Source organism: Barbus barbus (assembly GCF_936440315.1).
Source record: "Barbus barbus genome assembly, chromosome: 49".
Taxonomy (NCBI): Eukaryota; Metazoa; Chordata; class Actinopteri; order Cypriniformes; family Cyprinidae; genus Barbus; species Barbus barbus.
In genome coordinates this window covers 22,974,267-22,989,562 of record NC_136727.1, presented here as the reverse complement: position 1 = coordinate 22,989,562, position 15,296 = coordinate 22,974,267, and the positions used below count along the sequence as shown (strand labels likewise).

General features: G+C 39.4%; 1 protein-coding gene across 1 annotated transcript in view; it reads left to right on the top strand.

Moving 5' to 3' along the window:
- LOC306867582 (NACHT, LRR and PYD domains-containing protein 12-like) overlaps window positions 1–15,296 on the top strand; it is a gene marked incomplete at its 3' end in the record, with an annotated part of 236,115 nt that overhangs the window by 130,441 nt on the left and 90,378 nt on the right. The window contains exon 6 of the mRNA XM_079413332.1: window positions 11,529–11,687. Within this exon, the coding sequence (XP_079269458.1) occupies window positions 11,529–11,687 (159 nt within the window). The remainder of the gene's footprint in view (window positions 1–11,528; window positions 11,688–15,296) is intronic.

Here is a 15,296-nt window from a genome sequence, read left to right as displayed (position 1 = left end):
GCCCCCTGGTGGTCAGGAGATATAAAAATAGCATATTTTTGCTCATAACTTCTGAATGCTCTGACCAAAAATCACAAAACTGGTGTCTTTAGATTCAGTACATCATGCCGAGTCGAACGATATCCAATTTTCCCAATTCAGCCATTTTGGGCGTCGGCCATTTTGAATTTACCTTTAAATTTCTGTATCTTAAGAACGCATTAGCGTATCGTTTCGCAAATAATTACAAAAATGTTCGGTACCAGGCCCTGAATGTACACAAAAAATTTGGGGGCAGCGCCACCTTGTGGTCAAAGGTTATAACGAAATTTCGAAAAATGCTAATAACTTTTGAGTACATTAGCCTAATGTTATTAAACTGGTATTGCTAGATTCCTTGGTTCGTGCCGAGAACATTGATACCAATTTTGCCATAATGGGCTGAACGTCCTGTCCGCCATTTTGATTCATGTTGAAAACCTACTTTTTCGAACTCCTCCGAGACCGTTCGTCCGATTTTCACCAAATTTGACTCTGATCATCTTCAGACCATGCTGGCAAAAAGTTATGGATTTCGTGACGATACACGAAACGGTTTTCGTTTAACGTATCAACAAATTTGCTGGAAAGATGCCAAACTGCATCTGAGGCTGTATCTCTGCAAAGCTTTGAGATATTTACACCAAACTTTGCATGTGTCATTGTCACCTCACTCTGACCAAGCCACGTCATTTTGGTCACAGCGCCACCTATTGGTCAAGAGTAATAGATCATTCATTAACCATTGAATATTGAACTTACAGAAATGCTAATAACTTTTGATTGCATCAGCCTATTGTCATGAAACTGGTCTCAAAATATTCTTTGGGTCATGCCGACAACATACATACCAATTATTCTATAATAAGCCGATCTTCCTGTCCGCCATATTGATTCATGTTGAAAACCTACTTTTTCGAACTCCTCCTAGACCGTTCGTCCGATTTTCACCAAATTTGACTCCGATCATCTTCAGACCATGCTGGCAAAAAGTTATGGATTTCGTGACGATACACGAAACGGTTTTCGTTTAACGTATCAACAAATTTGCTGGAAAGATGCCAAACTGCATCTGAGGCTGTATCTCTGCAAAGCTTTGAGATATTTACACCAAACTTTGCATGTGTCATTGTCACCTCACTCTGACCAAGCCACGTCATTTTGGTCACAGCGCCACCTATTGGTCAAGAGTAATAGACCATTCATTAACCATTGAATATTGAACTTACAGAAATGCTAATAACTTTTGATTGCATCAGCCTATTGTCATGAAACTGGTCTCAAAATATTCCTTGGGTCATGCCGACAACATACATACCAATTATTCTATAATAAGCCGATCTTCCTGTCCGCCATATTGATTCATGTTGAAAACCTACTTTTTCAAACTCCTCCTAGACCGTTCGTCCGATTTTCACCAAAATTGAATGGGATCATCTTCAGACCACGCTGACAAAAAGTTATGGATTTCATGTCGACAGATAAAACCGTTTTTGTATAGTGCTGCTACAAATTTTAGGCATGTTGCCAAAATGAGTCTGAGACTATATCTATGCAAAGCTTTGACGTAATTACACCAAACTTTGTGTGTGCCATTGTCAACTCACACAGAACGCAACAAAGTGCTTTGATTAGAGCGTCACCTATTGGCCAAAAGTGATAAGCCATTTAATCATATTACTGGTGGTTTTATTTATAATTTTCAGCCATTTCAATTACAATCGTGCAATTATTGCTTTTGTTACTCATTTGGTCTGATGCTCCATGCCATGTTTAGCTCTTGACTTTGCCATTGGAGTGCTTGGCCCCGTGATTGCTGCTTGCAGCTATATTTCTTTTTCTTCTTCTTCTTCCGCCGCGTTTCAATGGCAGCACATAGAACCGATTGCGGGAAAGTTGTAAAATTTGGCACACTGATAGAGGCCAGTCTCACCATTAACCGTAGCAAATTTGGAGTCTCTAACTCAAACTCTCTACCGCCACCAATTGTCCAAAAATGCGATTTTGAAATGCTAATAACTTTTGAACCGTAAGCCACAAAAAAAAAAATTTTTTAAGCCACAAAAAATTCTTTTTTCCTCTGATTCCTTGGCTCATGCTGAGTCGAATGGACACCAAAATTCAAAAATCGTAAGGTTTAGTTTTTTCGCTATTTTCAATTGTTCGTAAAACCTACTTTATCGAACTCGTCCTAGAATATTCGTCCGATTCTCACCAAAATTGGCTCAAATCATCTACAGAACATGGAGGCAAAAAGTTATGGAATTCAAGCTGATTCCTCCAAGCGTTATCGAATACCACACGAAGGAATTTGCTGAAAAGCACGCAACAATGTATCTGAGGCTATATCTCCGCAAGGGTTTGGCGTATTGACACAAAACTTGGTGTATGTTATACCAAGCATGACTTGAGGCTACGTGCAGTGTTTCGGCGCTGTGCCACCTAGTGGTCAGGAGATATGAAAAATGCATATTTTTGCTTATAACTTGTGAATGATTTGGCCAAAAATCACAAAACTCATTGGATTCGGAGCATCATGCCGAGTCCAGCCATATCCAATTTTCCCATGTCAGCCATTTTGGGCGTCGGCCATGATGAATTTTGACATAAAATGCTATATTTTACGAACGAATTAACGTATCGTTACGAAACGTGGTATGCGTCTTCAGCACCATGCCCTGATGGGACTCAATAAGTTTGGAGGCAGCTCCACCTTGTGGTCAAAAGTTATAATGAAATTTCTAAAAATGGTAATAACTTTTGCTTACAATAGCCTATTGTAATTAAACTCATATTGATAGATTCCTTGTTTCATGCCGAGAGCATCGATACCAATTTTGCTATATTTGGATGAACTTCCTGTCCGCCATTGTGAGTCATGTTGAAAACCTACTTTTTCGAACTCCTCCTACACCGTTAGTCCGATTTTCACCAAATTTGACTCGGATCATGCTGACAAAAAGTTATGGATTTTGTGTCGATATACGAAACAGTTTTCGTTTAGCGCATCAACGAATTTGCTGGTAAGATTCCAAACTGCATCTAAGGCTGTATCTCAGCGAAACTTTGACATATTCACACCAAAATTTCTATGTGACATTGTGACCTCACACTGACCACGCCACGTCAGTTTGGTATCAGCGCCACCTATTGGTCAAGAGTAATAAGCCATTCATTAATTATTAATAATGAAATTTACAAAAATGCTAATAACTTTTGATTGCATTAGCCTATTGTAATGAAAATGGTCTCAAATTATTCCTTGGGTCATGCTGACAACACACATGTCAATCATGTCATAATAAGTCGAACTTCCTGTCCGCCATTTTGATTTCTCTTGAAAACCTACTTTTTCAAACTCCTCCTAGACCGTTGGTCCGATTTTCACCAAAATCGAATCATATCATCTTCAGACTATGCTGACAAAAAGTTATGGATTTCGTGTTGATAGACAAAACCGTTTTCACATACCACAAGAGTGAATTTGCGTTATAATTCAAAAATGACACTTGAGGCAGTATGTCTGCAGTGCTTTGGTATATTGACACCAAACTTTGTGTGTGCCATTGTCACCTCACACAGAAAAAAACACATCGATTTGATGACGGTGCCTCCTGTTGGTCAAAAGTGAAATGTCATTTTATCATATTACTGGCAGTTTGAAATGATTTTCAGCCATTTGGACTACAATACTTTAAAATGGCTTCAATTACTAATTTTTATAGTTGTTCTAAGGCTCTGTGCTATGCTTAGCTCCTCATGTTGCCGCTGATGTGCTTGGCCCCGCAATTGCTGCTTGCAGCTATATTTTTGTATTCCGTCTGATGCATGTACACTTTCTGTATGAGTTAATAGTTTAAACTCTATTTTATAATCACTCAATATCCAAAACTACTAACTCTATTTTATATTTATTTTTACTCCTCTTCTCTTTTTTTTCAAAATTCTTTTGTCCACCCTTAAAAGTATTTTTAATATACTTTTTTAACTTAATGCCTTGATCTCACTCCTTCTGCTTTGATCTCAGAAATGTTCTCATTTTCTATCACACAGATCTCTAAAATGTAAAAGCTTATAACAGAGCTTAATTTAATCTTTATTGATACAAATTTTTCCTAATCACATTCACTCCTTCTAGTCCCTTTATTCATACAAGACTCATTCTTTCATTCTTTGTCCCCTTATTTATAAGGCTCATACAGTCATTCATCCCTCTCAGGTGTGGCACTAGCTGCGTCCCACCCAAGGGAGGTCCAGGAGAGGGTGCGCAGCTTTTACCCACCCAATACGGAATTTATTTATTTTTCATACAACAACAATCATTCACGCAGACACAGACACAGACACAGACATTAAAACGCTTTCCTATACTTTATCTGCTTCACGTTTAATGTTATCCTCAAAGCCCACTTAACAATAAACACAGATCATTACATGCAATTAGTTATTCTGGAATCAACCCCCCCTTTTTTCTCTCTCTTTGTTCTTTAAATTTGGAAGAGCAATTTTAAGTGTTCTTACCACCAAGGGCAGCCCAGCAAACAACACAAACTAATTATATAAGCAAAACTGCTTACCTGATTTTTTTAGTGGCCACCGTTTGTGCTGCTTGTCAAAATCCTGCCCAAAGTGGTCGTCCACCCTGTTGCTCCTTTCCAATCCTGTTCGTGACAGCAATTTGTGATGGCTTCTGCCTTTTCTATGGAGAATCATTCTCAAAGTCTTGGGGTTTTGATGCCAGAAAACAGACTTTATTACAAAAAGAGAATAAAGCCTTTTGGTAGTTTTCTGCATAAAAGATCTCCAGAATGTTTTCTGTGTCCTCTTTAAATAGTTTTTCATCTAGGCATGTTCAATACATTTCATACATATGCGTTTTACCTTTTTTGGTTGTGTTTTCCTCATACATACAATTTTATTCCTCCCTAGAGAGAAGAGGCTCCTAAACGTGTTATAGTAAGGAAAGACACCCCCTTTATATTTTTTCCAGATGTTTCTTATCTCGAGGGTCTGCACATTCCATCTATGTAGGCCTCTGACATACACAGGCATGCATACATATATGTGATTATAATGGTAGAATAACTTGATACATGAATGGCTAAATTCACATTAATTATACTTGATTAATTCATCTTTTGACTAATAAAAATCTTCCACAAACGCAGCGGACGTAGAGGACTATAATGTGATAAGAGCTCGCTCAAGTACTGAGGAGCTAAGCCATTCAGGGCTTTATAAGTAGTTAACAAGATTTTAAAATCTATACGATGTTTGATAGGAAGCCAGTGCATTGTTGACAGAACTGGGCTAATGTGGTCATACTTCCTGGTTCTAGTAAGGACTCCAGCTGCTGCATTTTGGACCAACTGTAGTTTGTTGATCAAGCGTGCAGAACAACCACCCAATAAATCATTCCAACAGTCTAACCTTGAGGTCATAAATGCATGAATTAGCATTTCTGCATTTGACATTGAAAGCATAGGTCGCAATTTAGATACGTTTTTGAGACGGAAAAACGCAGTTTTACAGATGCTAGAAACATGGCTTTCAAATGAAAAATTGCTATCAAAAAGCACACCTAGGCTCCTAACTGATAAAGAAGAATTGACAGAGCAGCCGTCAAGTGTTAGATAGTGTTCTAGATTATTACATGTGGGGTTTTTAGGTCCGATAATTAACACCTCTGTTTTTTCAGAATTTAGCAGTAAGAAGTTACTCGTCATCCAGTTTTTTTATATCGACTATGCATTCCATTAGTTTCTCAATTTGGTGTGTTTCACCGACCCACAAAGAAATATAGAGCTGAGTATCATCAGTCATCAGCATAACAGTGAAAGCTAACACCATGTCTCCTGATAATATCTCCCAAGGGTAACATGTAAAATGTGAAAAGTAACAGCCCTACTGAGCCTTGAGGTACTCCATACTGCACTTATGATCGATATGATACCTCTTCAGTCACTGCTACGAATTGATGGCGGTCAGATAAGTATGATTTGAACCATGCTAAGGCACTTCCACTAATGCAAACAAAGTGTTCTAGTCTATTTAACCCGTTGGGGTCTGAGGTCATTTTGGGGCCCTTGAGATGTATTGACATGCCCTGATATTTGTGCTTATTTCAGCTTCTTAAATCATACTATTGACCAACATGTAATTTTTTTTGTATTCAGCACAAACTGTGCTACAATATTATGTGACCAAGATGGATGTACATGTCTGCATTTCTTAGAAAAAAAATATTATGCGTGGTTAGTAAGTTTTGGGGACAAAATGTAGCTGAAATAAGGCCATAAAAGCCACACTAAATCATCCTGAATAAGACTTTTGTGTAATCAGTCTTGTAGGCTAGAATAGTTACTTCACAATTATGTGAAAATCATTCTGCTTAATCATTCACAGAAAACAATATATTGATTTAAATTTTTAAAGACATGTTTTGTGATTGAAAGCCAATATGCAAGGGAGTGGTAATGGTCTTAAATATGAAGTGATTTTCACCTGAGAGACAAAGGGCCCTCCCCTAAAGCTGCTAATGGCCCATCAGTGTGACTGTGACTGAGGCAGGTAAGCCAGAGAGTGTGAGGAGACTGAAAAAATTGTTTTTTTTTAATTATTTGTATTTTATTTACAACACAGTATAATTAAAACATACATAATGAAGGTCAAAGACACATTATTGTGCACACTGATCTAACCACAGAGATGTGAACAGACTTTGAGTTATTCCTGCAACAGATTCTGTTCAACAAGTGAAACAAATACCTGATATTTACTTATTTCCATGGATTCAAGAAGAAAAAAACACAATCAGTAGCCAAGGATCTTGTTTTACCATAGAATATCAGTGTAGTTGACCATCTGATGTTGGTGCAGCGCTCTCAGAGGAAAACAGCAACCTAACCTGATCCAAAAAAAATAAAATAAAACATTTGTGAGCATAGAGTCATGCATGCTTTGTACTATCATACACAAAAAAGACATTTACTATCTGAGAAACTAATTATTATTGTTTTGTACGTTATTAAATCTATTTTTGAACAGAGTAGGCTATTAATAATAAACATGTTCTAAACATACTTAGACTCGTAGCATTCATCATGTTACAATGTACTCTCATATTACTTGTATTGTTTTATACAGAGCATGAAAACAACAGTTTGGGAAAAAACAACTATGATTGTGTAGTAATATAGCCTAGTATGCATGATTTTATAGCAGCTGTTATGATTCTGCAGCACTAGACTCAAGTATGCTGTGAACTACAAAAGGATGTACTTTGTACTATAAAAATGATATTTTATATCTGAGAAACTATTTATTATTGTTTAGCACGCTATTATAATCTATTTTTGAACAGAGTAGGCTATTAATCATAAACATGTTCTAAACATACTTAGACTCGTAGCATTGATCAGGTTACAGTGTACTCTCATATTACTTTTATTGTTTTATATAGAGCATGAAAACATACTCGCGCTGTAAGAAATTTAAATACAATGAATTGCCCATCATATTCAAACACTGTAGTCTGGAATTACAGTTTGGGAAAAAAAACAACTATGATTGTGTAGTCATATAGGCTAGTATGAATGATTTTATAGCAGCTGTTATGATTCTGCAGCACTAGACTCAAGCATGCTGTGAACCACAAAAGGATGTACTTTGTACCATAAAAAAGGATATTTTATGTCTGAGAAACTAATTGTTATTGTTTAGCACACTATTAAATCTATTTGTGAACATTACATATTCTTCTAAACATTCTTAGATGCTAGCATTCATCATGTTGTCGTTTGGGAAAAACCCAACTAAACGCGTTCAAGTTTGTCATAATAACACGCTAACTAATGCAAAAAGAAACATTACTTACTCATCAGATCGATCGATGTCTTCTGGATGAATTGTTGCTCTTATTCTGAGGTAAATCCAGCCTTTACTCAGCCTTTATCCAGCATCTGCTTCCAGAAACGAACAGTACCCGGATGAACAGTCTCGTGACTGTTTGTTGTTGGGCGTCTCCAAGCGCGTGCGAGTCACGTGGTTATTTACATGTAAACACGAGGGGGCGGGATCACATTAAAAATAATGAGGTAGACTGGACAGACTGAACATCGTGTCGGTTTCATACGGATTACTTTATCACAGAACATTTGTTTTCGATAACACTTCAGGCTTTCTATAGATATAACTCTCATGTTTCTGTGTTGAGTATTTGCTGAGTTACACTTCATTTTAGTGACGCGTTACTATAAACATATCGCGGAGATGGAGAAGACAGAGAGCGCATCCTGTTGGTTTTCTTTTTTTTCCCAAAACCACAAAGTTTTGTTGTAATCGTAAGTGTACTCAAAAAAAAGTAGACACTTAACAGTTTCGATTGATGTATAACACTTATTTGTGTGACCAAAATCAACAGAGTATTTTTAGTGTCTTTTGCACTGATCTTAACCTGTTAACCGTCACGAGTGCGACCTCGCACTGAACGCTCTTTGTTTGCATGTGTCATTGTTTTCTAACAGAATAAATTAAACGGGACAAAGTTAATCTTGACAAACTATATATCATTCTGAAGGTCTAAGCCTCAAGCATCGACGACAGATCGCTGTTTTTCGATGGAAAGCTTATAAGGAATGTATTTGCTACATTTGTGTAAGCAGTACACATCCAAACACGCAGAGTAAAAAAGCAGTACGTACCTTTATCATTGTAATAACGAGCCACAAACGCGTCCACTGCTGAAATCCCAGTTTAGTTAGAGAGGTAAGGGTCCACAGAACAACATCCCAGCGAGCACTTTTAGTCCAGCAAAACAATAACGTTGTAATAAGGATGAATATTCCTTTGTTTACATTTCATTTCTTCCGGAGTTATTGTTCGCGTCCGTAAATTACGCTCAAAAACAGCGTCTTGGTGCTAAAAAACAACACGGTGCTATAGCATACAGTTTTACAAACAGAATGAGACCGTCCACAAAAAAAAAGTCTCAGAAAAGCGGAATATAGTTTATTTGAATTTGGCGCTCTCTCCAGGCAGCGATGACGCATGCGGTGACGCAACTGTTATATGAGCGGGGCGTAACTTAGCGATGTGCTTTTTCATAAAAAACTCTTTTTTTTTTTTCTTCAACATTTTTTATATGTGTGTGTGTGTGTATTGTGTAGGGAATGTGGCCGTATCTGCATGATTATAATCTGTATGGACGCAATACATTTGGTGGTTATTTTTCCTCAAACAGGGGGGCTGGGGGGACTATAAATATTTTCAGAACAAATATTGCAGGAATCTAATTTTTCATGGTATCGTCTTCAAATTTGAAATATAAACTCATGAGACACGTGGCTTTCAACCCATTACTTTTCTGGAGTGCTCCAGGACTTATTTCATGTATTTGTATATGAAATAAAAAAACATTCAGTGTGGGAAAATATTTTTCAATGCACATCAGTGTCTATAACTTTTTATCTTTTTGAGCATTATCAACTCTGGATGATGGATAGTAAAGCCTAGAGTGTCTTCTTTCCAAAGATACCTAATTTGTTTGTGAGGAACACTTTGTCAGGAACTGTTACCATTTTAATTTAGGTATGTTATTTTTACCTGTGAGGCCCCAAATGGGAGGTGATGGTTAACAGGTTAAAAAAAACGAGTTGGTATCACCGGCGATACAGCCGACCCCAGAGGGTTAAAAGAATGTTGTGGTCGATAGTGTCGGACGCAGCGCTAAGATCCAGTAGAACTAATAAAGAGCTACAACCATGATTAGATGATAAGAGCAGGTCGTTTGTAACTCTAATGAGAGAAGTCTCAGTACTATGATACGGTCTAAATCCTGACTGGAATTCGTCACAGATGCCATTTTTCTCTAAAAAGGAATATACTTGTAAGGATACTACCTTTTCTAGTATCTTTGACAGAAAAGGGAGATTTGAGATCGGCCTGTAATTAACTACATATTTGGGGTCAAGTTGTGTTTTTTTAACAAGAGGCTTAATAACAGCCAATTTGAAGGTTTTGGGGACATATCCTAATGACAATGATGAATTAATAATAGCCAAAAGAGGATCTATGATGTCTTGAAGTAGCTCTTTTAGTAGTTTAGATGGAATAAGGTCTAACATACATGTTGTTGGTTTAGATGATTTAACAACTTTATACAATTCCTCAGGGGATCTATAGGAATTGTTCCTCAGGGGATCTATAGTGCATCTGATTATTCTCTCTTTAGACCAAATCAATTAAGCTTATGAGAAATTTGAATCAAGGATTGAATTTGGAAAAACTGGAATAAATTTTCATTTTTTGGTAGAGATATAAATTAAACTCATTTTTCAGATACAGTAGGTTTACTTAACAAGTATACATTTATTTAACATCTTTTGCTGGTTAACATTTATGACAGATAATAAGGAATGCTGTCCATTTAAGACGGAAGGTATGTATGTAATAGCCTACTGACATACATTCAGTTTTCACCCACCTGTTTAAGCTCACTTAAACCATAACGGACTGCATTTCCGTGAGATACTCTACATGAGAGACATGTGGACTGCTGTGTGTATATTTGAGCACTGAGAACTGATCGCGCGCTGTATGAGAACTGAAGAAGTGGAGCGTGCGCGAGAGAGAGCACTTCTATCAGCGCGTTTCCGCCTATCGCACCTTCACTGACTTTAAGTTAATCCACAATGAATTGTGACTCCCGGTAAAAACGGGACGTCTGGTCACCCACTCCCTAACCCTTCGGGTGCTGAGGCCATTGTTTCAGATCGCTAGTTTGTGTTTTGGTAGCTTATCCGTCCACCGCGGCTGCCATGCAAACGCCCCTTATCCAATGACAGAGACGCACATTTTGAAACACAAGAAAGTTAACTTAGCCCATAGGATGTATTTTGAATGTCCAGTAACTTAGTCCTCAAATAACATTTTAGTCCGGTCTCGTCTTGTTAATGAAGACGCGCATAAATTTCATCATAGTTTTTATCATCAGATATTAGTTTTAGCTCGTCAACGTCTCATCTTAGTCACAGAAAAAAGGTTCGTTGATGAATATTTTTCGTCGTCGTCTTCGTCAACGAAATTAACACTGGATGCGATACTGTAGCTGACGGCTGCATTGTTACAATTTTATCTCTGATAGTATCGATCTTGGAAGTAAAGTAGTTCACAAAATCATTACTGCTGTGCTCTTGGGAAATGCCAACACCTGTTGATGCTTTATTTTTCATTAATTTAGTGACTGTATTGAATAAATACCAGGGGTTATGTTTGTTTTCTTCTAGAAGAGATTAACCCCAGGAGGTTAACCCTGTGTGTCTAGTGACAATGTAGAAATACTTTGTGTCTGTTTTTAACTACAATTGAACTTTAATGGAGTATAACTATTTCTGATTACTTTACTTTTATGACTGAAACTACAGAAAATAACAGCACAAATGACTGTATGTTAGTGATGTCTGACAGCCAAACTAATGTGATGTGGACTGTTGCTGTGTGTGTGTCTGTAGGTTGTCCGGCTGTATGGTGACAGAGGAAGGCTGTGGTTATTTGTCTTCAGCTCTGAGTTCAAACCTCTTACACCTGAAAGAGCTGGATCTGAGCTACAATCACCCAGGAGATTCAGGAGTCAAGCTGCTTCAAAAACTCAAGAATCTGGACAAACTCAAGTATGTTGAACAGCAAGGTTTTAGGTTTTATTATTTGATTTTGAACCACTCAGTGTCTCTATGTAGACATAGGTCTAGGGATTTCTAGAGGACACATCAATATAACAGATTTAAAGAGCATTAGTCTGAGCCCTGCCACACCACCACAAACACCAAGGGCAGTTTTAATTGAAAGAAAATAAACAAGAAGCGATCATAAACTTTTTTTAAAGTTATATTTATGCCTTTAATGAAATACGACAGTGGAGTGCAATGTACCTTACATTGAAATGATGTTGATTTCATTTGTTTAATGACAACACATAATCAACAACTACTAGTGCCATTTTGGAGAATATCCACTGAACGCAAACAGCGTATGCCCTTCTGTGTTAGCTGTGCCACACGGATACGTTGTTTTCCCTCAAATCAAAGTGTCAGGTTTGGATCAGGCATGCAAGAGTACTTTACCCCAGTATAGCCTGTGTGATGTTGAAGAGGTTCTTTGGCCTGTCCCAGATGCTGGGGCATTGTAATTATTTTTGTACTGTACTCTACAGTACATTAAATTAAGAAATAAAACATGTGCACATGCATTTGAAAGTGCACACACCATGAACACACACCAAGAGCAGTGGGCAGCCAATGCTGCGGCGCCCAGGGAGCAGTTGGGGGTTCTGGTCTTCCTCCAGGGTCTCACCTCAGTCGTGGTATTGAGGGTGGAAGAGAGCAGTGGACATTCACTCCCCCAACCTCGAACCTGCGACCTTTGGGTTACAAGTCCGACTCTCTAACCACAACTGCTCCCTCTTATTTCTAAGAGTGGAGTTAAATACAAAAGTCGTCCCACTGTAAAAGTAATGCAATTATTAATCTTGAATATACTGCAGGCGTTAAAGCAAAAAAAAAAAATAATAATAATTTCCTGGATGGGGGTTTGATTGCAGGGGTGGACACATACGCAGGGTTATTTGGCAAACAAAAAAAGAACATTATATAAATGATTTTCCTTGAAGCTAACTAGTAACTAGACTCAGACTACGGAAATGGTTTTGTTCAAAATAAATAATGGTAAAATAAATACTAGGAAATGAATATAAAATAGGAAATATACAAAGTCATTATACTACAGAAAACTACAGTTCAGTTCAATTAATAACAACAAAAACAATAAAATGCTCCAAGAACTGGAAACTTAAACAGGGTTCGTACAGATACTGCAAAATAAAATTCCAGGACTTTCAAGGACTTTTCAAGCACTACTTTTTGGTTTTCAAGGACTGAAATCAGAGATTCATTATCTTCCAAGTTCTTATTAATAAACTAATACAACAAAATGGTACAAATAAAGTGTAGCACATGCAAAGAATACAATGATTGTGACAACTTTAATATTTGAAAGAATACTATGGCAAAGTTATCTCTTTCCTTATTCCTTATAGACCTGAAGAATGAAAGCTATATCATACACTTGGAAAATTATGAGCTATATCACTGCTTATCGACACTAGGGGTGTGATAATGCACTTAGCTCACGAGAGGAGACAAAATACAGATACTTGGTTCACAATATTTTAATAGCCTACTATTGTTACGGAAGTAGACAGAACACACAGGATTATATAAAAGGTATGGTTTATTGTAAAGATGAGTCAGGGCAATGGATATCCAAGGTGAGTAGCAGTAGCAGAGTTCTTGAGTAGTGAGAATGATACTTTGGCTGAACTGCGTTGTTTGTTGACAGGAGCTCGTGAATAGCTTGGAACCACACACCTCAACGCTTCATTGTGAAGCTCCGGGAATGACAAACAGGGATCCAGGACACGGAAGCCAACACTCGGAGAAAGAACAAGAGGTAAGTTCACAGGCAGGTAAGTAACAGGTAAGTATACTTGCGGAGAGTCCACTTCGTTGGAACGAGACCGGACATTTGACTGGAGGTGAGGTGTGTGGTTATATGGTGATCCTTGATGAGGTGAAGATGACGTTCAGGTGTGCTAATTAGAATTAAGGTGAGGGTGCGCGTTGTGATTGGCTGGAGTGAGAGCCTGGTCGGTCTGTGACATTACCGCCCTCTCCACGGCCCGCTCCAGAGGGCCGAAAGATCCGATGTCGGGGTGGCCTACCTCTTCCTCTAGGGGCTGGACATTCAGGACGGGTCGTATGGAATTCCTCCATAAGCGTGGGGTCTAGGATGTTGTCTCTGGGAATCCATGATCTCTCCTCTGGACCGTAACCCTCCCAGTCCACCAAGTATTCCAGATGGCCACCACGGCGCCGGGAGTCCAGGATTTCCTTCATCTTGTATATCGTGCCGTCCTCCAGAATCAGTGGGAGAGGGGGTTCCTCGCTTGGACCAGGCTCTGTGGAAAGAGGGACAGGAGAGCGATAAGGTTTTAGGAAGGATACGTGAAATGTGGGGTGGATGCGATATTGTGAAGGTAGTTGCAGTTGATAGGTGACAGGATTGATTTGCCTTACAATGGTGAAGGGACCAACATATCTGGGACTCAGCTTCTTTCAGGGCAGGTGCAGCTTGATGTCCCTAGTTGACAGCCAGACCTTCTGTCCCGGATGGTACTACGGGGCCTCGGACCTCCGAAGGTCTGCTGTCATCTTGTGCCTGCGTACTGCTCACTGGAGCTGATGGTGAGCATCGTCCCAGACCCTCTCGCTCTTCTGGAACCAGTAGTCAACTGCAGGTACTTCTGATGGTTCCCCTGACCAGGGGAATAAGGGTGGCTCGTAGCCGAGCATGCACTGGAAGGGAGTGAGTCCAGTAGCAGCTTGACGTAGTGAGTTCTGGGCGTACTCGGCCCAGCCAATGAACTGGTTCCAGGAGTCCTGGTGGCTGTGGCAGAAGGTTCGCAGGAAGCAAGCGATCTCCTGGATTTTCCTCTCTGTCTGCCCGTTAGTCTGAGGATGGTAACCCGATGACAAACTCATGGTCACATCTAGGAGTTTGAAGAAACCCTTCCATACTCGGGAGATAAATTGTGGACCACGATCTGACACTATATCTTTGGGAATGCCGAAATACCTGAATACGTTATTGAAGAGGAGTTCTGCCGTCTCCATGGCTGTGGGGAGACCCTTGAGGGGGATCAGTCTACAGGACTTGGAAAATCTGTCCACTATGACCAGAATACAGGTATTTCCATCTGATGCAGGTAGGTCAGTAAAGAAGTCCACTCCTAGATGCGACCATGGATGAGTGGGAACGGGCAGCGGGAGGAGTTTGCCTGCTGGTAGGTGGCGAGGGCTTTTGGTCATGGCACAGTTTGCGCATCCCTGAACGAACCTTCTCACATCCCTGGCCATGCTGGGCCACCAGTATCGATCTTTCAACAGCGAAAGGGTATTGTTGGTCCCTGGGTGGCCAGTTCCCAGAGATTTGTGAGTAGTGCGGATGATGGAAGTGCGTTGCAATCTGGAGATGTATTGTCTGTCTGGAGGACAGCCCGGCGGAGTGACGGTGGAGGCATTGGCGGGAGTAGCTGGTCCAGGGCTCCACTGGATAGGGCATGCAAAGATCTTTTCAGGGACTATGGTTTCAGGGGCTTGGTCGATTTCTTCAGGAGCGTGAATACGGGACAGGGCATCTGCTTTGGTGTTTTTTGATCCAGGGCG